The 27017-nt window shown below is 45.4% G+C and overlaps 1 protein-coding gene across 2 annotated transcripts in view; it reads right to left on the reverse strand.

The window, feature by feature from the left end:
* Positions 1 to 27017, reverse strand: part of LOC106592780 (kremen protein 1) — a 125627-nt gene that overhangs the window by 65525 nt on the left and 33085 nt on the right. For both annotated transcript variants that reach the window (XM_045695274.1, XM_045695275.1), the window contains exons 2-3: positions 21696 to 21858; positions 5691 to 5782 (exon numbers count right to left, since the gene is read on the reverse strand). In XM_045695274.1, the coding sequence (XP_045551230.1) occupies positions 5691 to 5782; positions 21696 to 21858 (255 nt within the window). The remainder of the gene's footprint in view (positions 1 to 5690; positions 5783 to 21695; positions 21859 to 27017) is intronic.

Raw genomic sequence — 27017 nt, forward strand, 5'->3', positions numbered from 1 at the left:
AGATAATGTTCCAGGACTGCAGTGTGTGTGTACGTTTCAAAGACAACACTTCAGGACTGCAGGGAATATATAACGTTGCGGTAAAGTTTAGAATGACACATTCACAATTTCATGTGTACAACATCTAAAGACCTGCATCACTATACTGAGAGCCTTCCATTTCTAAAAGGAACGTATGATGGTGTTTTTGGAGCCTTTGTTCATACACTTTCATGGCCCCTATACTACACAACGAGGACAAGGAAATAATTTGCTGTTTGGAGTATTAAAAACAAGTGAAATCCCAAAAAAGATGTCTGGACCATTCTATAACATTACATTTACATAACAAAATAGAGACTTTGTTGTAAAAAATAAAACTTCTCCTTTAAGTTGGATAAAAGTGTCTGCTAAATTACATTTTTGTTGTTGTTGTTTTAACAGGGTGTGCCCGCTGCCTCACCAGGATGACGTGATGACCCTGGATGACAGGGCACAGCGTTGAAACTGACCTGACTAACCCTGGTGGGTACAGACAGAGCCTCAGTGAATGGCCACAATGCCACACGAAAACAGAAAAAACAACACGCAGACCAACCAAAACAGACAAAAACACAGACAAAACAGACAGGCAGACCAGGAGGGTAGACAGGGATGCAGACAGGGAGACAGGCAGGGAGGCAGACAGACAGACAGACAGACAGACAGACAGACAGACAGACAGACAGACAGACAGACAGACAGACAGACAGACAAGTAAACAGACAGACAGGAAGCCAAGTAAAGAGGCAGACAGACAGACAGACAGACAGACAGACAGACAGACAGACAGACAGACAGACAGACAGACAGACAGACAGACAGACAGACAGACAGACAGACAGACAGACAGACAAGTAAACAGACAGACAGGCAGCCAAGTAAACTGGCAGACAGACAGACAGACAGGCAGGGAGACAGACAGGCAGACAGGAGGGCAGACAGACAGGAGGGCAGACAGACAGACAGACAGACAGACAGACAGACAGACAGACAGACAGACAGACAGACAGACAGACAGACAGACAGACAGGCAGGCAGGCAGGCAGACAGACAGACAGACAGGCAGACAGACAGACAGGCAGCCAAGTAAACAGGAGGGTAGACAGGGAGGCAGACAGACAGACAGGGGAGACAGGCAGGGAGGCAGGGAGACAGACAGGCAGACAGAGGGAGATGCCTCACTCTTCATCTGTCTTCATTGTAGATGCCTCGCTCTGAGCTCTTTTCTTCTCTCAATTTCCCCTCTATTCAGAAATACAGTGTGTCTATCTCTATCTATAATGCCAATGCAGAAATAGAGCTGCATTCGATATGGGCGAAGCTCACAGCAAACAGGAGAAGTTGGACACACACACGGCACAAGGATAGGTTACTGGGCAGGCGGGCTGCACCGATCCAGACTGGAAGACAGCAGACAAAAACAGGCAGGCAGGCAGGGGGGAGCAGGCCTATGGTGGCAGTATCCCATCTGCCTGCAACAAAGGCTGGCCTCAATTCACATGAGATAAGGAATCAGCTTAGTACTTACTCCAGCCAGGGGAATGGGTAGATGGATGGGCGGGTCTGCCTGCCCCCCTCTGACACAACCAGCCAGGGGAATGGGTGGATGGATGGGTGGGTCGGCCTTACCCACTCTGACACAAAGGTGGGGATGGGTCTGGTCGAGACATTCATGGATAACTGTACACTTGTGTGAAATAGGTCGGTAGAGAGAGAGAGAGAGAGAGAGAGAGAGAGAGAGAGAGAGAGAGAGAGAGAGAGAGAGAGAGAGAGAGAGAGAGAGAGAGAGAGAGAGAGAGAGAGAGAGAGAGAGAGAGAGAGAGAGAGACCATAGCTGTCTATTCAGCAGGCCACGCATTGTTGGATGGGTTAATGGGTCCTTTAGCCCTTTGGCCTCCAGAGTGAGAAGTTTGAGGAGTGGGCTTGAGTCCTTCAGCTTCAGTAACACAGAGGAGTAGGAACCTCATACAGTCTCAAGGGCTCGTATTCAAAAAGCGTCTGAGAATAGGAGTGCTGATCAAGGATCAGTTAAAACATTAGACTACAATAAATAAGTCTATATGGACAGGAGGTACCTGATTCTAGATCAGCACTCCTACTCTGAGACACTTTACGAATGAAGCCTCCAGGTCCCTCTCTACATAGTTGCTACTGGGACACACAGTACAGTATAGTATAATAATGAAGGGAACTATGCAGCATGCACCAGGCTGAAATAAGTACTGGGCTTGTTTTAAGATGTTTTCAATACTATTGTGAATAATCATGCTCTCTTCAAAAAATGTAGGGTTAAAGGTAGATCGAATGCCTGGTACACTCTGGAATTATCAGAAGTCATTCATAAAAGAGATGATGCTTGGGTCAAGGCCAGGAACACAGGCTTACACCCGGACTGGAAAGCTTTTAAGCAACTAAGATATCATTGTGTAAGACAAATCAGAAAGGCTAAATTGGATTATTATGTAACCGCTCTTTCAGATTGTAATGGGAACTCGGCTAAATTCCGGAAAACTGTAAAATCCCTGCACCGGGGCCTCCCACTCCTCTTTCTATTCTGGTTAGAGACAGTTTGCGCTGTTCTGTGAAGGGAGTAGTACACAGCGTTGTACGAGATACTCAGTTTCTTGGCAATTTCTCGCATGGAATAGCATTCAATTCTCAGAACAAGAATAGACTGACAAGTTTCAGAAGAAAGTCTTTGGCCATTTTGAGCCTGTAATCGAACCCACAAATGCTGATTCTCCAGATACTGAACTAGTCTAAAGAAGGCCAGTTTTAATACTTCTTTAATCAGCACAACAGCTTTCAGCTGTGCTAACATAATTGCAAAAGGGTATTCAAATGATAAATTATCGTTTTAAAATTATAAACTTGGATTAGCTAACACAACATGCCGTTGGAACTCAGGAGTGATGGTTGCTGATAATGGGCCTCTGTACATCTATGTAGAGATTCCATTAAAAATCACCCGTTTCCAGCTACAATAGTCATTTACAACATTAACAATGACTACACTGTATTTCTGATCAATTTGATGTTATTTTAAGTAGTGTAGTGTAGGTAAATCTGTGTTTAGTTTTAATGCACAATATTTCTGTAACTAAATTCAAAATTAATTTCATCTTGATGTTCTGGTGCCGTTAAAAGCATTGACTGGGGACTTATTTGTAGAGGAATGTGATTTGTGATGTTTAGGAGGTAGCGGTCCTGCTGCTGGGTTGTTGCCCTCCTACGGCCTCCTCCACGTCTCCTGATGTACTGGCCTGTCTCCTGGTAGCGCCTCCATGCTCTGGACACTACGCTGACAGACACAGCAAACCTTCTTGCCACAGCTCGCATTGATGTGCCATCCTGGATGAGCTGCACTACCTGCACTACCTGAGCCACTTGTGTGGGTTGTAGACTCCGTCTCATGCTACCACTAGAGTGAAAGCACCGCCAGCATTCAAAAGTGACCAAAACATCAGCCAGGAAGCATAGGAACTGAGAAGTGGTCTGTGGTCACCACCTGCAGAACCACTCCTTTATTGGAGGTGTCTTGCTAATTGCCTATAATTTCCACCTGTTGTTTATTCCACAGCATGTGAAATTTATTGTCCATCAGTGTTGCTTCCTAAGTGGACAGTTTGATTTCACAGAAGTGTGATTGACTTGGAGTTACATTGTATTGTTTAAGTGTTCCCTTTATTTTTTTGAGCAGTGTATATATATTTTGTGTCTAATGTGTATATTTATATTATATTATACAGGGCACATTTGAAAAAGAGACCTAGGTCTCAATGTGCCTTCCCTGTTAAAATAAAGGGTAAATAAATTAATAAGGAGAAGCAAGTAGAGGACATGCCAGAAGAGAAAGGACGATACCTAGTCAGTTGTACAACTGAATGCTGACCTTTCGGTTACTGGGTCAACGCTCCTAGCCACCAGGCTACCTGCCGCCCCAACATGCCAGTAGAGAACATGCCAGTAGAGAACATGCCAGTAGAGAACAAGCCAGTAGAGAACATGTCAGTCGAGAACATGCCAGTAGAGAACAAGCCAGTAGAGAACATGCCAGAAGGGAACATGCCAGTAGAGAGCATGCCAGTAGAGAGCATGCCTAAGAAGAGAACATGCCAGTAGAGAACATGCCGTGAGAAGAGAACATGCCAGTAGAGAACATGCCAGAAGGGAGCATGCCAGAAGGGAGCATGCCAGAAAACAAGGAGCATGCCAGAAGGGAGCATGCCAGAAGGGAGCATGCCAGAAGAGAACATGCCAGTAGAGAACATGCCAGTAGAGAACAAGCCAGTAGAGAACATGTCAGTCGAGAACATGCCAGTAGAGAACATGCCAGTAGAGAACATGCCAGTAGAGAACATGTCAGTCGAGAACATGCCAGTAGAGAACATGTCAGTAGAGAACATGCCAGTAGAGAACATGCCAGAAGGGAGCATGCCAGAAGGGAGCATGCCAGAAGAGAACATGCCAGTAGAGAACATGCCAGTAGAGAACATGCCAGTAGAGAACATGCCAGTAGAGAACATGCCAGAAGGGAGCATGCCAGAAGGGAGCATGCCAGAAGGGAGCATGCCAGAAGAGAACATGCCAGTAGAGAACATGCCAGTAGAGAACAAGCCAGTAGAGAACATGTCAGTCGAGAACATGCCAGTAGAGAACAAGCCAGTAGAGAACATGCCAGAAGGGAGCATGCCAGAAGGGAGCATGCCAGAAGAGAACATGCCAGTAGAGAACATGCCAGTAGAGAACAAGCCAGTAGAGAACATGTCAGTCGAGAACATGCCAGAAGAGAGCATGCCAGAAGGGAGCATGCCAGAAGAGAACATGCCAGTAGAGAACATGCCAGTAGAGAACAAGCCAGTAGAGAACATGTCAGTCGAGAACATGCCAGTAGAGAACATGCCAGTAGAGAACATGCCAGTAGAGAACAAGCCAGTAGAGAACATGCCAGTCGAGAACATGCCAGTAGAGAACAAGTCAGTAGAGAACATGCCAGTAGAGAACATGCCAGTAGAGAACATGCCAGTAGAGAACAAGCCAGTAGAGAACATGCCAGTAGAGAACAAGCCAGTAGAGAACATGCCAGTAGAGAACAAGCCAGTAGAGAACATGCCAGTAGAGAACAAGCCAGTAGAGAACATGCCAGTAGAGAACATGCCAGTAGAGAACAAGCCAGTAGAGAACAAGCCAGTAGAGAACAAGCCAGTAGAGAACAAGCCAGTAGAGAACATGCCAGTAGAGAACATGCCAGTAGAGAACATGTATACCCGTAGAGAACAAGCACAGAGGCAATAACACAACACACTGACTGCTGTACTGAGCTCTGCTGAGCTGAATGACTGACAGCTAATTACAGAAATGTAAAAACAGTGTGACTGACTGACTGACAGTTCACATGGAACAGGCATGCCCGGACACTGCAGAGCTGCTGATGGTAGGCAGTTAAGAGACATTCTTCAGGATGATAATAGTTCAGTGAAATGCTTCTGCAGATGACCTATAAACGTTTTCATAACTATCTGACACGCCGTGTGACTGACAGAGCCCCCGACCGAGAGACGAACAGTGCCTCTGGGCTTTCAGGTCAGCCAGGGTGTAACACAGGAACACAGGGCGTTGACTACATGACTCTGATGCACACGCAAGAGCGCACACACACATTCTCTTACTCTGACAGGTGGGTATGTCGCAGTATCTCCAGTAGATTCCGTCTTCATGGTCAGCGATGTAACACCACGGCTGGACATCACCATCAGGGTTCCTGGAGAGGAGTGTGGGAGGCAGGGAGGGGGAGAAAGGGAGATGAAGGGAAGAGATGTAAGGAGGGGAAATGAGGAAGAAAACAAACATAAAAAGAGGTTATATAGCAAAAACTGCAGACTGAATATTAAATACAATTACAGCGGACTGCCTGCTGTGCGGAGATTTATTTCAGAATGTTTTATTGTTTGTGGTGCCAATCATCTCCCTACCGCAGCAGCCTGCTTCAGTTGGTATTTTACCCTGTGTTCTGGCCCTCAGAACTGACTATGCATTTCCAGTAGAAACCAGTGTAGACAGAAGGTTCTCAGACAGACAGACAGAGAGACAGAGAGATAGAGGAACACGGGGTCTTTGTTTAGGTTGAAGCAGTGAGACAGAGACCTGTCCTGGGGAGCACAGAGAGAGCAGGGCCTTTTGTCAGAAGGGGTCACAGATCTTTGAACTTCCACACTGCACTTTTAACCCTTCAAACCTGACAGCCTGGCCCCCCTCTGGCCCCTGCGGCGCTTTGGCTGTTTTGGTTTCACTGAGAAGAGATGAGATTGGATGGGCGGTGGGACTGGGAAGGAAGGGATGGGATTGGATGGGCGATGGGATGGGGATGGGGAGGAAGGGATGGGATTGGATGGGCGATGGGATTGGAGAGGAAGGGATGGGATTGGATGGGAGGTAGGATTGGGGAGGAAGGGATGGGATTGGATGGGCGATGGGATGGTGGAGGAAGGGATGGGATTGGATGGGCAGTGGGATTGGGGAGGAAGGGAGGGAGGGGTTTGGATGGGCAGCCTCCCCAAGGGATTGGGGAGGAAGGGAAGGGATTGGATGGGCGGTGGGAAGGAAGGGGAGAGCCCACACATCTAGACAGAGGCTTTGAGCAGGTGCTGGTTTCTGTGTATTTTTGGCATACTGTCTGTGTGATACCAAGCATATTTGTTAATGGTAATACTTCACTTACAAAGAGTTTGTAAATGGTTTATAAGATGTTTATAAACTGTTGATTATATAATGAATAGGTAAGAGACACACTTGGGAGTATATTATCGCAATCCGTGGAACCATTTTTGTTAGTGAGGTGCATGAGGCAACCATAAAAACATCCCAGGTCAATGGAGGAATGCTCGTTTTTAGAAGCTCTACTGTTGTCCTTTTCTCAACTCTGACTGTAATTGCCTGAGACATATTCCCCCGGGGCTCAGCTATCCCGTTACAGCACTATTGTGGGGCGAATTCTGAAGGGCGTTTCCATTCCTTTTTTCTTCTGCTATCAAAAACACTTCCCAGGGTCTCTTCCTCTCCTGTCACAGCACAGAAACAGGTTATTGAGTGGGGAACAGAGGAAACTTTAACCTAGGGATGAAATCGAGCTACAGTAAGTGTTAGCATTAGGGTCTTCTCCGTTAGGAGAAAACGATCCCTCTCTTCCTCCTAACCATGGGCTCATCTCCCAAATGGCTACCAATTCCCTACATAGTGCACTACTTTTGCCCAAGGGCCATAGAGCTCTGGCCAAAAGTAGTGCACTATGTAGGGAATAGGGTACCATCTAGCACTTTGTTTATCATATCTATTTAGGGTTGAATATTTTCCCGGTATTTTACAAATACATCCAGAGAATAAATCCCTTTTCTCCAAGGTAACCCAGTATTTCCCGCCAAAACCGGAAGTGTCATTCAACAGCATTATAAAGCATTATAAAGCATTTACATAGACCTATGTCTGGATTTGATTAGAGCTTTAATCAAACATTCAAGCCTGATGCTACAGGAGCCTGATGAGACATATATTAAATACATTTAATGAGCCATAACCCAAAAAAGCCCAAATGATTGTGCTGTTATCCAATACATACTGTATATGATAAAGGCTACTGCACATTACGCACAACAGAAAAACCTAAAAGCTCATAGATGTAGCTAGCTATATGCTCTCTTGGGTAAATAAATGAAACTAGCTCAATTAGGATAATCTTTTGGAGTGTGAACTGTATTACTGTACTATATTATATTATACTGTATTATATGGACTGGAATTACACACATCGTTCAAACCATAAAGAAGCAGAAGAGAACATGCAACTCTGGTGCAGCACATGCAGCCTACAAAGTTACAAGTATAGATTAGCGAATTTGATTTCAATTTTGAACTATAATAGGGCCTATTTGTATAATTAGTAAGCTGACGCATATATACCATAATAATTCCCCTAATATTAGCTACCTCTTTCTCTCTCTATTGTTGCTTCATTCCTTCCTCGCTTTCAATAGTTGAATGAAATACATTTCGTTGTCCTTATCTTCATCATTCTAATGACATCCTTGAACACTATAGGACTAGAATTAGATGCAGAAGGCTTTCATTTCTCTTCACGAAGATTGAATGGTTATGGGTCTGAATAAATAGCTGCTGTAGTCTACCACCATTGCACGTTCGCTCTTTCAAACTACCCATGAGTTCTGTTGTCTGCTGTATTTAGCATTCAGTAAACAAGTCTAGTCTAGTCTAGCTTTTACTGCATGGGAATCCAAGAGCTATGGAGCGTTTTTTAAAGGAGAGAGGCCAGCGGAATACAGGTACTTGCTTATTGCGCAAGAGACAGAGGCAATAAGTTAGAAGCGTATTATGCATAACCCATCATTCATTAGCTACTGTACATACAAGGCTAATACTGAGGTAGGCTAGGATATTTTGAACAGGATTATCTACATGTATTTTGGATGCAATTTGAATGGAATTCATGGAGAGAGAGTGACTGCTCGCGCATGCTCTGACTTAAAGCAACAATATTCGAGTCAGTCAAGGCTATTTTAACACTGCAATGAAAAATATGTATATATATTTACAACAACAAAAATATGGTGACTCCCGAAAGTCAGATGTGGGTGTGTATATTAGACGAGCATTCGGTCATAGGCTATGCTGCAGGAAATGTAGGCCTACCTGTCACAAGAAAAAAAGTGACCATGATGAGATGATACTGTAGGTCAACATGCATTGTGAACTGCTCTCCATACCAAGATGGGCTGTCTGTCCCCACCATGAGCGTTGATGATTGATCATGCAGAGAGCAGAGAGAAGGCCAAAGAGAAGACAGATTTAGTCATTGCATATCATTTAACAGTTCCATTCCACATCATGCTGTTGATATAAATAATTTATTGTAATTTACCGGTTTCTCGCAGTTATTTATCCCGGGAAAGGGGAGCGGTTTTGGGCGGTAAATCTCAGTAACCGGGTTCCCGCCATTCAACTCTAGTACTGTACCATTCTCTCAATATGAACCCCTGGAAGAAATCAGTACCATTCTCTCAATATGAACCCCTTGAAGAGCTACAGGAGTAACTACAGGTAACTGCCAAAATAAAAGAAACACTGACCAAATTCACATAGAAATGTGAGTTATAGATCTGTCATTCTCATTGAAAGCAAATCTAAGAAGCTGTAGATCTGTTCTATATGCTCTATTTCTATGCTTCCCGTTCTTACATTTCATTTTTGCGTCTTTTACTTTCAGTTTTGTACACCAGCTTAAAACAGCTGAAAATACAATATTTGTGGTTATGTAAAATATATTACTGAACAAAAATATAAACGCAACATGCAACAATTTCAACGATTTTACTGAGTTACAGTTCATATAAGGAAATTAGTCAATTGAAATAAATAAATTAGGCTCTCATCTATGGATATCACATGACTGGGCAGGGGCGCAGCCGTAGGTAGGTCTGGCAGGGCATAGGCCCACCCACTTGGGAGCCAGACATGTCGTAATTCGTGAGGTCCCTGGTAATTCCCAGCCCTAGTTAGTAAAGAGAAAGTGGAGATGCTCCAACTACTCTGTTTTAGCTGTGTTTTAGCTAGCTGCTAGCCAGTGTGTGTTTCAGCTAGCTGCCTGCCGGTGGGTGTTTTAGCTAACTGCTAGCCAGTATGTGTTTCAGCTACCTGCTAGCCAGTGTGTGTTTCACCTAGCTGCTAGCAAGTGTGTGTTTAAGCTAGCTGCTAACCAGTGTGTGTTTCAGCTACCTACCAGCCAGTGTGTGTTTCAGCTAGCTGCTAGCCAGTGTGTGTTTCAGCTAGTTGCTAGCCAGTGTGTGTTTCAGCTAGTTGCTAGCCAGTGTATGTTTCAGCTAGCTGCTTGACAGTGTGTGTTTCAGCTACCTGCCAGCCAGTGTGTGTTTCACCTAGCCAGTGTGTGTTTTAGCTAGCTGCTAGCCAGAGTGTGTTTCAGCTAGCTGCTAGCCAGTGTGTGTTTCAGCTAGCTGCTCGACAGTGTGTGTTTCAGCTAGCTACTAGCCAGTGTGTGTTTTAGCTAGCTGCTAGCCAGTGTGTGTTTTAGCTAGCTGCTAGCCAGTGTGTGTTTCAGCTAGCTGCTCGACAGTGTGTGTTTCAGCTAGCTGCTCGACAGTGTGTGTTTCAGCTAGCTGCTCGACAGTGTGTGCTTCAGCTAGCTGCTAGCCAGTGTGTGTTTCAGCTAGCTGCTCGACAGTGTGTGTTTTACTCAGCAGTGTGGCTCACTTACATCTGAGAACAGAGAAAAACAGCTGTTCCCTGCTGGCCGCTGTTCAACATACTTTACTTTAATAACCATTTTCCAAGTGCCCCTAATCATAAAAGGTATGATAAACTTTAAAATCTCTGGCACGGTGTAGCCATAAAAAAGCACTGAATCGTCAACACAGAGGGGAGAAAACCTGCAGCAAAGAATGACACTGAGATGGGATAGAAATAACATGCTTTTCTATGCTATTAGCAAGCCGCTAGCTTGCCTGCGCTTCAGACCAAGGTTCAAACACTATTTTAAATTATTTTAAATTCTCTATCTGTGCTTGTTTGAGCTATCCTGTTGCAATTGAACAAATAAAACAGTTACAAAAGTTCAAACCCCGCCCAACTTGTACTCTAGGCAGACTGAATCTTTTTTTTCTTTTTTTTAAAAGATTTCTGAACCCAGGTCTGCCTGCATTTAGCCACACACTCTGATGCCACAGAGAAAGGCTGTGGTCCTATAGGCAACTATACCACTGAACACCTCGAACTTACACGCGGTCTGCACACCTGCATACTAATAGCTAGGAAACGGCTGGTAAAACCAGCCAACCTCCCACTGAACCATCACACACCTTAACAACAGCTGTTCCTCAAATCGCACAATTTTAGGGTGTCATTTGGGGCACAACCATGGACTATTGGATCTAGTCCTCCTCTAACCTGTTGACAATAGAGCAGCACAACACCAACTCAGGCACGGTCTCGCTTGAACAAGAGGTCCAATGGGACAACCTGACTAAACAAACCCGGATAAAAGTTGCTCTGGATAAGAGTGTCTGCTAAATGACCCCCCCCCCCAAAGACATTTAAATGGAGCTGTGTGTAGGCTACAATATGTTGAAAACTCCCCTTTAATTAGCTTTAATTGAAATGTACGTTATCAATAAAGTGCCGCATGTCTGCACCTGCAAACTGCGAGCCCTGTGCTGTAACAATATGCTGTGGCATTCTGTGTGACACTCAGAGTCAGTATTTGAAATGCGTTGAGCACGGTCTCTGTCAGTAAAGTCTCTCCGGAGAGATGTAAGAGCTACTGACCTTTAGTGCAGCTTTGCTCTCCTTTTCTGGGATTCATTTGACACCCCATCTCTCCCTGTTTTCACTGGGCTGTTTTACGGTCATCTATAAAGATTAAATGTGAGGGCTTTTAGGGTGTTCTCCGCATACCGCCATGGAGCCACAGACCCCTTTCAACTAAATTAGTATGGGAAAAAGCCAACAATGGGATAGGAACACGGTTTACGATTCCCCTCTCGTTCCTCGTAAGTCGACCCCCATTCCACCTTGTTCTCTTGTCCAAGTCTCCCCCACACACTCACACTGAGATACTCACTCACTCACTCACACACACACACACACACACACACACACACACACACACACACACACACACACACACACACACACACACACACACACACACACACACACACACACACACACACACACACACACACACACACACACACACACACACACAAGCTAATACTTCGCTAACCCATCTAGTATATCGGATCTGTGCTGTGAAGCCTGTGTTAAAGTAGTGACATGTAATGATTCCTGGCACTAGATTTGCACCTGTGCTCTGGTCTCAGCCTCAGCCTTGCTCTGGGCTCAGCCTCAGCCTTGCTCTGGGGTCAGCCTCAGCCTTGCTCTGGGGTCAGCCTCAGCCTTGCTCTGGGCTCAGCCTCAGCCTTACTCTGGGCTCAGCCTCAGCCTTGCTCTGGGCTCAGCCTCAGCCTTGCTCTGGTCTCAGCCTCAGCCTTGCTCTGGTCTCAGCCTCAGCCTTGCTCTGGGGTCAGCCTCAGCCTTGCTCTGGGGTCAGCCTCAGCCTTGCTCTGGGCTCAGCCTCAGCCTTGCTCTGGTCTCAGCCTTGCTCTGGGCTCAGCCTCGCACTGGTCCCAGCCTCAGCCTTGCTCTGGGCTCAGCCTCAGCCTTGCTCTTGTCTCAGCCTCAGCCTTGCTCTTGTCTCAGCCTCAGCCTTGCTCTGGGCCCAGCCTCAGCCTTGCTCTGGGCCCAGCCTCAGCCTTGCTCTGGTCCCAGCCTCAGCCTTGCTCTGGGCTCAGCCTCAGCCTTGCTCTGTTCTCAGCCTCAGCCTTGCTCTGGGCTCAGCCTCAGCCTTGCTCTGGGCTCAGCCACGCACTGGTCCCAGCCTCAGCCTTGCTCTGGGCTCAGCCTCAGCCTTGCTCTGGGGTCACCCTCATCCTTGCTCTGGGCTCAGCCACGCACTGGTCCCAGCCTCAGCCTTGCTCTGGGCTCAGCCTCAGCCTTGCTCTTGTCTCAGCCTCAGCCTTGCTCTTGTCTCAGCCTCAGCCTTGCTCTGGGGTCAGCCTCAGCCTTGCTCTGGGCTCAGCCTCAGCCTTGCTCTGGGCTCAGCCTCAGCCTTGCTCTGGGCCCAGCCTCAGCCTTGCTCTGGGCCCAGACTCAGCCTTGCTCTGGTCTCAGCCTCAGCCTTGCTCTGGACTCAGCCTCAGTCTTGCTCTTGTCTCAGCCTCACACTGGTCCCAGCCTCAGCCTTGCTCTGGTCCCAGCCTCAGCCTTGCTCTGGGCCCAGCCTCAGCCTTGCTCTGGGCCCAGCCTCAGCCGTGTTCTGGTTCGTATAAAATCTCCCTTGGCTCAGGAATCAGACGGGCTGTCACACCCCTCCTCTCATTCTCTCCCTCTCTCTCCCCCTCTCTCTCCGTCTGAATCTTGCCCCCCACAGTGCCACTCCAAATCCAGCCTCTTCCAGATGAGGCCCTATCCAGCCACTTCCAGATGAGGCCCTATCCAGCCACTTCCAGATGGGGCCCTATCCAGCCACTTTCAGATGGGGCCCTATCCAGCCACTTCCAGATGGGGCCCTATCCAGCCACTTCCAGATGAGGCCCTATCCAGCCACTTCCAGATGGGGCCCTATCCAGCCACTTTCAGATGGGGCCCTATCCAGCCACTTCCAGATGAGGCCCTACCCAGCCACTTCCAGATGAGGCCCTACCCAGCCACTTCCAGATGAGGCCCTATCCAGCCACTTCCAGATGAGGCCCTATCCAGCCACTTCCAGAGAGAAACAGATATATCCTTACTTTCTCCTCTCTCCCACTCCTCCATTCTCTCATTCCCTTCGTCTTAGCCTGGCAATAACAAAACAATGTGTAACTGTGTGTCTGAGCCTCTCGTAAATGGCATCGCTCATCTACTCACAGTGTGAAGTATTCTCTCCAGTCCCTAGCAGACACAGAGAGAGAGAGAGACCTCCCAAACCTTCTATAATAAAGCCATCATCTACAGATGTCCCCTAAGCAAGCTGGTCCTGGGGCTCTGTTCACAAACACAAACAGACCCCACAGAGACCCAGGACAGCAACACAATTAGACCCAACCAAATCATGAGAAAACCAAAAGATAATTACTTGACACATTGGAAAAAATGTACAAAAAAACAGAGAAAACTAGCATGCTATTTGGCCCTAAACTGAGACTACAAAGTGGCAGAATACCTGACCACTGTAACTGACCCAAAATGAAGGAAAGCTTTGACTATGTACAGAGAGGCCTCCGTAGGCAGACCTGGCTCTCAAGAGAAGACAGACTATGTGCACACTGTCACAAAATGAGGTGGAAACTGAGCTGCACATCCTAACCTCCAGCCAAATGTATGACCATATTAGAGACACATATTTCCCTCAGAATACACAGACCCACAAAGAATTAGAAAACAAACCTAATTTTGATAAATTCATATCTATTGGGTGAAGTTGCACAGTGTGCCCTTAAAGCAGCAAGATTTGTGACCTGTTGCCATAAGAAAAGGGCAACCAGTGAAGAACAAACACAATTGTACATTTTTGTATTTAACCCTTATTGTACCAGGTAAGTTGACAGAGAACACATTCTCATTTACAGCAACAACCTGGGGAATAGTTACAGGGGAAAGGAGGGGGGATGAATGAGCCAATTGTAAGCTGGGATGATTAGGAGGCCATGATGGAATGAAGGCCAGGACACCAGGGTTAACACCCCTACTCTTACAATTAATGCCATGGGATCATTAGTGACCACAGAGAGCCAGGACACCTGTTAAACATGCCATTCAAAAGACAGCACCCTACACAGGACAATGTCCCCAATCACTGCCCTCCAACACCACTTCCAGCAGCATCTGGTCTCCCATCCAGGGACCAACCAGGACCAACCCTGCTTAGCTTCAGAATCAAGCCAGCAGTAGCATGGCTTTATTTATTTTCCCTTTTGTACTTTAACTATTTGCACATAATATGACAATCGGAACATCTTTATTCTTTTGGAACATTTGTGAGTGTAATGTTAACTGAAAATTGTTTTATTGTATATTTCACTTTTGTTTAATATCTATTTCACTTGCTTTGGCAATGTAAATATATGTTTCCCATGCCAATACAGGTCTTAAATTGAATTGAGAGAGGAAGAGAGAGAGAGATGCAGAGAGGCAGAGAGAGAGAGAGGCAGAGAGAGAGAGAGAGAGAGAGAGAGGCAGAGAAAGAAATAGAGAGGCAGAGAAAGAAATAGAGAGGCAGAGAGAGAAATAGAGGCAGAGAGAGAGGCAGAGAGAAATAGAGAAAGAAAAGGAGAAAGATAGAGAGATAAGGTGTTGATTAAAGCTAACCCAAAGAAGACTAGAATATACAATTTATTTAGCTGATTGTGGAAATGTGCATTTTACCTTGAACGACTACATTTATGAAGTGGTGAGTTGTCATTAGGCTGAAGTATGAACTGTTTATTGTGCTAGGATCACGTAAAGGCGATAGACTCCAACAAATGAAGATGTCCCTTTCCACATTGCTTGTCAAGAGTAATATATTTTTTATGTGCAGTGGAGTAAAAGCCTTCCCTTATCCTCTCTGGCTGTGCCCCAAATGGCACTCTATATTCCCTTCATAGTGCACTACTTTTGAACAGAGCCCCTATGGGCCCCTATGGGCCCTGTTCAAAAGCAGTGCATCATATAAGGAAGAGGGTGCCATTTGTGCTGCAGACTATGTATCCCAGTCATAAATCATAGGAGTCCCAATCCAAGCATTGCAAAAAACAAATCCGTCCTTGGCCACATCAAAGCATTGTTGCTTTATGACTTAATGGCCACGACTTAGACTTAGGAAATGTTTTGAAAGGGATTTTAAGTGGTGGGGAAATACTACATCGATTTTGAATATCTATGGCACTTAGCTACTTACTGGAAGTCTCTCAAGATCAATAGCCATGACTTAGTCTTAAGCAATGTTTTAAGGGAGCTTTAATGTGGTGGTGGGGAAATACTATTTTTAATATCTATGATATCTACGCCACTTACTGGAAGTCTGTCTGGATTAAAACAATGGATAAAAGACTACACAGTAAGAGGAATATACTGTACAAATTCAATGCTAGCTACTGGGTTCAATGAGTCTAGTGGGCTGTAGGCCTATGTGAGTGTTGTAGATGAGTGCAGCTGCCGCTTTCAAGGAGAGGGACACTAATCCGAACACTTATAAGAAATCCCACTACGGCCTCAGACGAGACATCAAACAGGCGTATACGTAAATACAGGACTAAGATCAAATCCTACGACGCCGGATCTGACGCTCGTCGGATGTGGCAGGGCTTGCCCACTATCACGGAATACAAAGGGAAACCCAGCCGCGAGCTGCACAGTGACGCGAGCCTACTAGACGAGCTAAATACCTTAACATTCACAAGCCTCAGACGGATTACCAGGATGCATACTCAGAGCATGCGCTGACCAGCTGGTAAGTATCTTCACTGACATTTGTTATTGTGAGGTGGAAATGTCTAAGAGCAACAACGGCTCAGCCGCGAAGTGGTAGGCCACACAAGCTCACATAATGGAACCGCCGAGTGCTGAAGCGAGTAGCATGTAAAAATTGTCTGTCCTCAGTTGCAACACTCACTACCAAGTTCCAAACTGCCTCTGGAAGCAACTGACAGGACGCAACGTCAGCACAAGAACTGTTAGTCGGGAGCTTCATGAAATGGGCGTCCATGGCCGAGCAGCCACACACAAGCCTAAGATCACCATGCCCAATGCCAAGCGTCGGCTGGAGTGGTGTAAAGCGCACCGCCATTGGACTCTGGAACAGTAGAAATGCTTTCTGTGGAGTGATGAATCACGCTTCACCATCTGGCAGTCCGACGGACTGTGTTTGGAGGATGCCAGGATAACATTGCCATAGTGCCAACTGTAAAGTTTGGTGGAGGAAGAATAATGGTCTGGGGCTGTTTTTCATGGTTCAGGCTAGGCCCCTTAGTTCCAGTGAAGGGAAATCTTAAAGCTACAGCATACAATGGCATTCTAGACAATTCTGTGCTTCTGGCTTTGTGGCAACATTTTGGGGAAGGCCCTTTCCTGTTTCAGCATACAGAAATGGTTTGAAGAGATCGGTGTGGAAGAACTTGACTGGCCTGCATAGAGCTCTGAACTCAACCTTATCGAACACCTTTGGGATTCATTGGAATGCCGACTGCGAGCCAGGTCTAATCTCCCAACATCAGTCCTGACCTCACTAATGCTCTTGCGGCTGAATGGAAGCAAGTCCCCGCAGCAATGTTCCAACATCTAGTGGAAAGCCTTCCCAGAAGAGTGGAGGCTGTTATAGCAGCAAAGGGGGACCAACTCCATATTAATGCCCATGATTTTGGAATGAGATTTTTGACGAGTTCATGTCCACATACTTTTGTTCATGTAGTACATGTTTCAAGCAGACCACCATAGTCCCTGTGCCCAAGAATGCCAAGGTAACCTGTCTAAATGACTATTGCCCCGTAGCATTGTAGCCATGAAATGCTTTGAAAGGCTGGTCATGGTTCACATCAACTGCATCATCCCAGACACCCTAGCCCACTCTAATTCACATACTGCCCCAACAGATCCACAGATGATGCTATCTATATTGCACTCAACATTGCCCTTTCCCACCTGGACAAGAGGAATATGTATGTGAGAATGCTGTTCATTGACTACAGCTCAGTGTTCACACCATAGTGCCCTCAAAGTTCATCACTAAGCTCAGGACCCTTGGACTGACCACCTCCCTATTGCAACTGGATCCTGGACTTCCTGATGGGCCGCCCCCAGGTGGTGAGGGTAGGCAACAACACTTCCGCCATGCTGACCCTCAACACGGGGGCCCCTCAGGGGTGCGTGCTTAGTCTCCTCCTGTACTCCCTGTTACCACACAACTGTGTGACCGTGCACGATTCCCACATTAACATTACGTTTTCTGATGACATGACGGTGGTATTTCTGATCACCAACAATGATGAGACAGCCTATAGAGAGGAGGTCATAGACCTGGCAGTGTGGTGCCAGGACAACAACCTCTCCTTCAATGTGATCAAGACAAAGGAGCTGATCGTGGACTACAGGTAATGGAGGGCCGAGCACGCCCCATCCACATCGACGGGGCTGTAGTGGAGCAGGTCAAGAGCTTCAACTTCCTCGGTGTCCACATCAATAACAAAACTAACATCACTAAGGAATTCAAATGGTCCACACACACCAGCACAGTCATGAAGAAGGCATGACAACACCTCTTGCACCTCAGGAGGCTGAAAAAAGATTTGTCATGGGCCGTCAGATCCGCAAATAAGTTCTACAACTGCACCATTGAGAACATCTTGACAGGCTGCATCACTGCCTGGTATCTGTCAAACACCCCAGCCACACAAGCCATAAACTGTTCACTCTGTTACCACACGGCGAGCGGTACTGGAGAGTCATGTCTGGGGCCAAAAGGCTCCTGAACAGTGTTATGTGAGTGTAGCTGACAGCAATGTCTATGGGGTCGTAGGCCTATGTGTGCTGTATGTAAGTATGGTGATGGAGTTACACTATCTAGGCTAGGTTTGGGCAGTTTATCGTATATACACTGCTTTCGGAAAGTATTCAGACCCTTTGATTTTTTCCACATTTTGTTATGTTACAGCTTTATTCTAAAATGGATTAAATAACAACATTTCTTCAGCAATTTACACCCCATAATGACAAAGCAAAAACATGTTTTTAGAAATGTTTGCAAATGTATTAAAAATTAAAACGGATATTCATTATTTACATAACTATTCAGACCCTTTGCTATGAGACTCGCAATTGAGCTCAGGTGCATCTTGTTTCCATGGATCATCCTTGAGATGTTTCTACAAATCGATTGGAGCCCACTTGTGGTAAATTCAATTGATTGGACATGATTTGGAAAGGCACACATCTGTCTATATAAGGTCCCACAGTTGACAGTGCAAGTCAGAGCAAAAACCAAGCCATGACGTCGAAAGAATTGTCCGTAGAGCTGCGAAACAGAATTGTGTCAACGCACAGATCTGGGAAAGGGTACCAAAACATTTCTGCAGCATTGAAGGACCCCAACAACACAGTGGCCTCCATCATTCTTAAATGGAAGAAGTTTAGAACCACCAAATCTCTTCCTAGAGCTGGCCGCCCAGCCTGGAGGAAACCTGGCACCATCCCTATGATGAAGCATGGTGGTGGCAGCATCATGTTGTGGGGTGTTGTTTTTCAGCGGCTGGGACTGGGAGACAAGTCAGGATCGAGGGAAAGATGAACAGAGAAGAGTACAGAAGGATTCTTGATGAAATCCTGCTCCAGAGCGCTCAGGACCTCAGACTGGGGCGAAGGTTCACCTTCCAACAAGACAACGACCCTAAGCACACAGACAAGACAAGGCAGGAGACTCTGAATGTCCTTGAGTGGCCCAGAGCCCGGACTTGAACCCAATCAAACATCTCTTGAGAGACCTGAAAATAGCTGTGCAGCGACGCTCCCCATCCAACCTGACAGAGCTTGAAAGGATCTGCAGAGAAGAATGGGAGAAACTCCCCAAATACAGTTGTGCCAAGCTTGTAGCGTCATACCCAAGAAGACTCAAGGCTGTAATTGCTGCCAGAGGTGCTTCAACAAAGTACTGATTTAAAGGTCTGAATATTTATGTAAATGTGATATTTCAGTGTTTTATGTTTAATAAATCAGCAAACATTTCTACAAAACTGTTTTTACTTTGTCATTATGGGGTATTGCGTAGATTGATGAGGAAAAAAACTATTAAATCAATTTTAGAATAAGGTTGTAACCTAACAAAATGTGGAAAAAAATCAAGGGATCTGAATACTTTCCAAAGGCACTATACCATATAACGGGATATTTGGAACTAACCACAGGAGGGGTTTTCAATACTTTCAATATCGTTGAAAAAAAAAATTCTCCATTTTTTAAAATATAAATTTGAATATTTCTAGCTAGTTTTTAAGTAAATACCAGCAGTCAACTTGTGCAATATGTTAGGAGATAAAGATCTCGTTCATCATTTCACCTGTTTTTCACTGGGCAGATTCAGTTATGCTGAGTCACGTGGCACCAGTCTATGGCCCGTGACGTGAACGGACAAAAGCGGTGAGGGAGGAGCGACCTTCTCAAATCGAACAGTAATATGCACCGCTTGGGCATGTTGTCAACAAAGCAGCATTGTACATCATCCAGAAACATACTACCTCTCTTTTCCATAAAATATATGTTTGAATTTTCAAACTAGTTTTCACTGAGGCAGATAAAGTGTTTTTTAAAAAATCAAAACAATCACTTTTGCATGTGAAGTTGCGCTATCCAGGCTAGGTTTGGGCAGTGGAGAAGAGATCCTACTCATTACGCCACGTGGTCCTACATTACCTTTTTTTGAGCCGACTTCCCCGTTAGCTTTGAACAGGGCACCTGGTTCACGCCCGGGAGGCAGCCCGGTTCCTAAACGAATGCAATCAACTTTCACCCAGTGCGAAACACACCTAAGCAGGCGCCCGGCCGAGGTTAATCAAATCCCTTATTATGAAGCTAACCGGTAGTCCCCAGTCACATGGTGTTTGTTTACAAACATGTTTTAGTTACTTGTATAACTTTATGAGTTGGGATGTCTGTCCTAGAAATAGTTTAGGTCAGAGACTGTATAAAATGTTTACAATGTGCTCGTTAGCGTTTAGTTAGCATTCTCTATGGCTCAAAATTCTGCCCCTTGTGTTCAGTGCTGTTCTTATGGAATATCCCAGGAGGCCACAAGGTCGGTATGAAGCTATGACAATCTGGATACCGCCCAATCCTAATCCAGACACTGTGGTGTCCCCTGGCATTCCCTAGATCCGTGGGATAAGGAGGTCTTTGCTTGTATAAACTCTGTTAAATATTCACACGTGAATGTCTGAGAGGGGCAAGGGGGGAAACACACACACAAAAGCATGGACACGCGCGTACATGCACACACATACACAAATGTCATACAGTACACACACACATACACAGACACCCTGAGAGGGTTCTGTGTCAAACCAGCCAAAAGAGAACCTCTCCCCTAACTCCAAAACATGTCTCCCTTCACTTCTAAATACTTGGACACATTTTAAGAAAAGTCTGTCTAAGTCATTGACATCATATACAGTATCTATGCTGTATGCACCAGAAGTGACATCACTACTTGTATCATCAGATGGTGCTTTCAAGACAAATGGTAACTCAGAAAAAAACTAGGTCAAATCATGACATCAGTGATCTTGAAGTCGGGAAAGTCAGACCTCTAGAAAGATGCCCAAGTTTACGACTTGCAATTCTGAGTTGGATGACCGTTCAAAAATATTTTTCAAAGTTCCCAGTTGTTTTGAACGCGGCAATACAATAACAAGAATCCCAAAGTGCTCCATTCCTCTCTGCTCTAGGATGACATTGAGGTACTATTGTATGCACTTCTGACCAGTGCTTGACTTTCGGTACTCATTTTGGGTAAAGGCGGTACTGTTTATATCAAGATCTAGGAACGCCACAATATTCTATAAGAGGTCCAGGAGCTCAAGCAGTAGAAAAATGTAGCAGAAGGTTAATTTAAAAGCTCAGCATTACCTAGAATATATATAGAAATTATACAATTCATTTATGCTCAGAAGAAAACTCAGCTCCGGCGAGCTTCCTGCCCAAGTCAAGCACTACTTGTGACTACACTTGCCCATGTAAATACAAAGTGTCTGAACAATGTTCAGTGATACTGATAGGGAGGCTAAATGCTAACAAGCTGAGCTAACAGCACCAGTGAATGAGATCTAACTTCTCCTTTTACTTTTCTGGGAGGTCAGTGGCACCTTAATTGAGGAGGACGGGCTCGTGGTAATGGCTGGAGCGGAATAGGTGGAATGGAAATACATCAAACACATGGAAGCAATTCCATTTGCTCTGTTCCAACCATTACTATACGCCGTCCTGCCCTCAGCATCCTCCACTGTCATCTTGGGTAGTATCCTGGGGTAAGATGTTTTTTTCTGAGCACCAGTATGAGCTTTAGCTTGGGCTCCAGAGGGGGGCCTCACCTGCAGTAGTTGTGGCTGCCAAGACCACCCTCTCCGTTGGGGTACTTGAGGGTGTTGTAGGGGTGCTGGAAGGTTTCGTTCCAGAAGAGGCAGGGCTTGCCCCCCAGGAGGCTTGTCTGGTTCTGGCAGCCTCTGTAGTCCTCTCCATTGGCTGTGTAACATTCTGGAAAGGGGGACCGGGGAGAGGGAGAGAGGGAGATAATTTATTAAACAAGTGTTCATTGTGTTTGGCATTGAGAGAAAAATATATATTCTGACCAACACTTGGGTGATAGTTTCTTAGATGAAACTATGGAGGGGCTGACCAATGTCTATGTGGCTAACAGAGGATAATAGAGGACGACTGAGAGGAGATGGAGGGGCTGACAGAGGCTGACAGAGCGGAGATGGAGGGGCTGACAGGGGATGACAGAGTGGAGATGAAGGAGGCAGACAGAGTGGAGATGGAGGGGCTGACAGGGGATGACAGAGTGGAGATGAAGGAGGCTGACAGAGTGGAGATGGAGGGGCTGACAGGGGATGACAGAGTGGAGATGAAGGAGGCTGACAGAGTGGAGATGGAGGGGCTGACAGAGGATGACAGAGTGGAGATGAAGGATTCAGCTTACACTATGTTTGAAATATCAATTTAGTTTGCCATTATAATTGAATACATTTTTTATTCCAAACTACATTATATGTCTGAGGTTATGTTTTATGATGACACAAGTATGCAGTTGCATGAATTATAAAGATAGTCTACAATGATATAAAAAACAAAGAATCAAGATAAATGAATTGTATAATTTATATATATATTCTAGGTAATGCTGAGCTTTTAAATGAACCTTCTGCTGCAAAGGTTTAACAGTAGGCTAGCATCAGGTTCATAGACATTAAAACCAGGTCGACTCTCTTAGGAAGGGTGAAAACTACTATATCGACCATGATCCTTTGGTAGTTATGGTCACCTTCAACATGATCCTTTGGTAGTTACGGTCACCTTCAACATGATCCTTTGGTAGTTATGGTCACCTTCAACATGATCCTTTGGTAGTTACGGTCACCTTCAACATGATCCTTTGGTAGATACAGCATCTTCAACATGATCCTTTGGTAGTTATGGTCACCTTCAACATGATCCTTTGGTAGTTACGGTCACCTTCAACATGATCCTTTGGTAGATACGGTCATCTTCAACATGATCCTTTGGTAGTTATGGTCACCTTCAACATGATCCTTTGGTAGTTACGGTCACCTTCAACATGATCCTTTGGTAGATACGGCATCTTCAACATGATCCTTTGGTAGTTATGGTCACCTTCAACATGATCCTTTGGTAGTTACGGTCACCTTCATCATGATCCTTTGGTAGATACGGTCATCTTCAACATGATCCTTTGGTAGTTACGGTCATCTTCAACATGATCCTTTGGTAGTTATGGTCACCTTCAACATGATCCTATGGTAGTTACGGGCACCTTCAACATGATCCTATGGTAGTTACGGGCACCTTCAACATGATCCTTTGGTAGTACAGTCACCTTCAACATGATCCTTTGGTAGTTACGGTCATCTTCAACATGATCCTTTGGTAGTTACGGTCACCTTCAACATGATCCTTTGGTAGTTACGGTCACCTTCAACATGATCCTTTGGTAGTTACGGGCACCTTCAACATGATCCTTTGGTAGTTACGGTCACCTTCAACATGATCCTAACCGATTTTTTTGATGCCGGTCTAGAAGCACGGTTTCGACTGCTCCTACAGTTTAGTTTCAGTACTGCAGTTTAACTGACGTACGGCACAGAAAGACAATTTCCATACACGGACACATAGAGAAATGAAATTAGAAAATTGCTAACAAGACACTTCAGTCATCACCTTTGTGCACAAAAAAATCCATTGAATTATTCAAATAATTGTCGCTGAGGGAGATTTTCTTTCATCACTCACAGCCAAAGAAATGAAAATGTTATTTTCATCCATTGTCTTCCATGTTTTGTTGTGATGTTGGTCCATATAAACTGGATTCAACCCGGATATAGATGGGCCATGAATCGGCGTATGTGAACGTAAGTAGATTACCTTTTAAACAACAGGGGGACATCTTGGACACAGTCTCTAGTTCTTACTATACCTCAGTGATTCAGCCCCATTCAGCAATATGGCGCATTTAAAATTCAAATACTTCAGGCTTCATGCACCATCGGGAGTTTTTGTGGATGACGTCAGCGCTATTACTATCTACTGGTTCTAATGTCTATGACATGAACGCCTGTTTCAAATAAACGCCGGGTCTAAATTAATTGTTTACAAGGTTACCATAAATTACCATTCATTGTTTACGAGGTTTAATGCTTGATTTGTTACATTAAATAATTCAGTAATGACTTGAAAAAATGATGGCCAGTAAGAACCTGCTAGCCATTGGCTGCTAACAGCTGAGAACTGCTAGCTAACTGGCAAGCACAAAAACAGTCAACAACTTCGGCAATTAAGACACCCCAAGTGGCGAAAGTAAGAACTGACGAAAACGCACAGTCAAAGAGGAGGATAATAATTCTGTCAAGGAAAGTACTGAAATAGAAAACACAAAAGTGACACAGTGTGTAAATGATAACACATTAGCGCAGGAAGAAATGTATTAAAATGCTGGAAATGAATGCTTAATTAAAACAATTAAATATGGAAATGAGCAAAAGCTGTGTGCATTAAGGAAATAGACGCCTGGCTCAGAAAGAAGCCTGTCTCTCATAAGCGCCTGTTGTGGTTAGTGATTTAAGCAAATACATTTTTACAGTAGTTTCAGTTTCTCTCATGAAACACATTGTTGTTGCAGAAAAAAATAACTGTCTCCATGTTAAACCAGAAGAGGCCACCAATTCCTTTCAGTGTCAAGTTGAAGTGTTTTGTAATTAAAGGCGCTGAGGGCAGGCGCCACTCTTCGGTCATCCCTAGCCATGATCCATCATCGGCCTGACAGGCTGTACCCCTAGTAGGGAGCTGGGGGGTGTAGAGTTTCACTAATTATGATGCCACTCTATTGTCTGTAAACTGTAAACGGCTCCTCTCTTCACCCTCAGTCAATTCATTCTGCCAGTGTCTAGGAGCGGCTCAGTATCAGCCAGGCATCATAAATCTACCTAGAGACTCAGTGAAGAGGAACATGACTTCATAAAAAGTAGCAATCCAGCGTAATAGCATTAGGAGACGTGTCACACTCTGAGATGTGATGTGGCCCGTGTATGGGGAGTACAGAGAAAATGAAAACAGAGATGATATCAGCCATCAGTCTGACATTCAGAGGACAGACAAGGCGTGTTAAATAATGAATACATGGCAAGGTTGTCATGCTGAGCATGTCGATGTAAAGTAATGGACTGTGTGTGTGTGTGTGTGTGGTGCAGGAATGTTTGAGGGCCAGTGCATTTATGAATCACTCATATCCCAGACCAATCACATCCTGTCTGCTTTATACTCTGCTCCTGTTGTCTCAGACAGACAGACAGACAGACAGACAGACAGACAGACAGACAGACAGACAGACAGACAGACAGACAGACAGACAGACAGACAGACAGACAGACAGACAGACAGACAGACAGACAGACAGACAGACAGACAGACAGACAGACAGACAGACAGACAGACAGACAGACAGCACTATGCAGGAAATGTTGAGGCAGAGACTTGCATGAAAAATGGGCCCTGTGTCTGCCCTTCAAACTGGGTCTCCTCCTCACACACCGAGTGTAGATCGATTACAACGACTAAAGTTATTGCTCCACAAAGTACTGGATCAGAAAAAGAAAGACAGAAGCCCAGTGTGCCTTTGTGAAATGTCTTCTCTCTCCTCATTCTTTACAGGAAGTGAACTGTTCAGTGTAAGACAAAAGTGTTGTGCTCTGCTCCTGCTGCTGTTGGCGCAGTCATATCCCTGCTGTCTGCGGAGAGGCTAGCTAACCCTTCTAGGATGAGATGGGAAATATGGCAGCATTTTCCTAGCGGCTGGGCCCGGGGGCTTGATGTGGTCTGGAGGCATAATTTTCCTGTGGTGGAAATGGGAAGTAGCAGATCTGCAGGGACTTAGAAAAGTAAGGCCATCATAAAGATGAATGGAGCGTTCAAAAGGCCTGTGGAGCGGAGTGGAGGGAGCTCCATGCACACGTCCTTCAAAACAAAAGTCCAACCCGCCGTTGTCCGGGAATACAACGGGAGATCCAGAGACATACTTAATACTAGGTCTCCATCCCAAATTGAAACCTTTTCTCTAATATAGTGCACTACTTTTGACCAGGGCCCATCAAAAGTGCACTATATAAGTGAATAGCGAGGCATTTGAGACACACTGCAGCATGTCCTCTGCCCTCTTTCCCCTCTCTGTCAGCATGTGACCGTGCCACTTGTGTCACATGATGAGGGACTTTCTTGTGGTGGCATCCCAGCCTGATGGCAAACAGAACCAGAGACCATGACCGCATGAAAGACTGAAAGATAGAGGGAGAGAGAGATAGAGAGAGAAAGAGAGAAATCCTACAAATAAATCCCGGGAAAAGGGAGGAGGTGGAGGGTGGAGGACTCGTCCCAAACCTCAACCAGCAAAGTCTTACTCTCGCAGAATACCACACAAACCCAAGAAACAAGAGCAGAGTCTTAAAAAGGAAAGAGAGCAGGATAATTGACTGAGAGCTAATCACCCTGTTATTATATTTGTCAGGATTAATTACTTCCATATTGATTCTTCAAATAGTGCTTGTTGGCAAGCAATGGAGGGAGAGAGAGAGAGAAAGAAAGAAAGAGCGAGAGAGTGAGAGAGAGAGAGAGAGAGCAAGAGAGAGAAAGCTACAGAGAGAGAAAGAGAGATAGAGCAAGAGAGAGAGAGAGACAGCGACAGAGAGCGAGAGACAGCGACAGAGAGAGAGAGAGAGAGAGTGAGAGAGAGAGAGGGGAAGAAACAGGGAGAGTGTTGGGAGCTGGTGAAACAAAGGCCTCTATTTTCACATCCTCTGACCATAGCACCGCCTGTAGTTTGATAAATAACATTGGCACCTGGGTTGGAGCCTGTGCTATGGTCAGATGACATCAAATTAGAGCTCTTTGGTCACGCACACCAGTGGTGGGTTTGGCGTTGAAAAACAGAAGCATATGCAGGAAAGTACCTCATAAGTACAGTAAGATATGGTGGTGGAGCTTTCATGTTGCGGGGCTATTTTGCTTCCACTGGTCCTGGGGTCCTTGACAAGGTCAACAGCATCATGAACTTTACCAAGAACCGGGACATTTTAGCCAAAAACCTGGTTGCCTCTGCCAGGAGGCTGACACTTGGCCGCAAGTGGATC

Source organism: Salmo salar, chromosome ssa15, assembly GCF_905237065.1.
Source record: "Salmo salar chromosome ssa15, Ssal_v3.1, whole genome shotgun sequence".
In the NCBI taxonomy this organism is placed as follows: domain Eukaryota; kingdom Metazoa; phylum Chordata; class Actinopteri; order Salmoniformes; family Salmonidae; genus Salmo; species Salmo salar.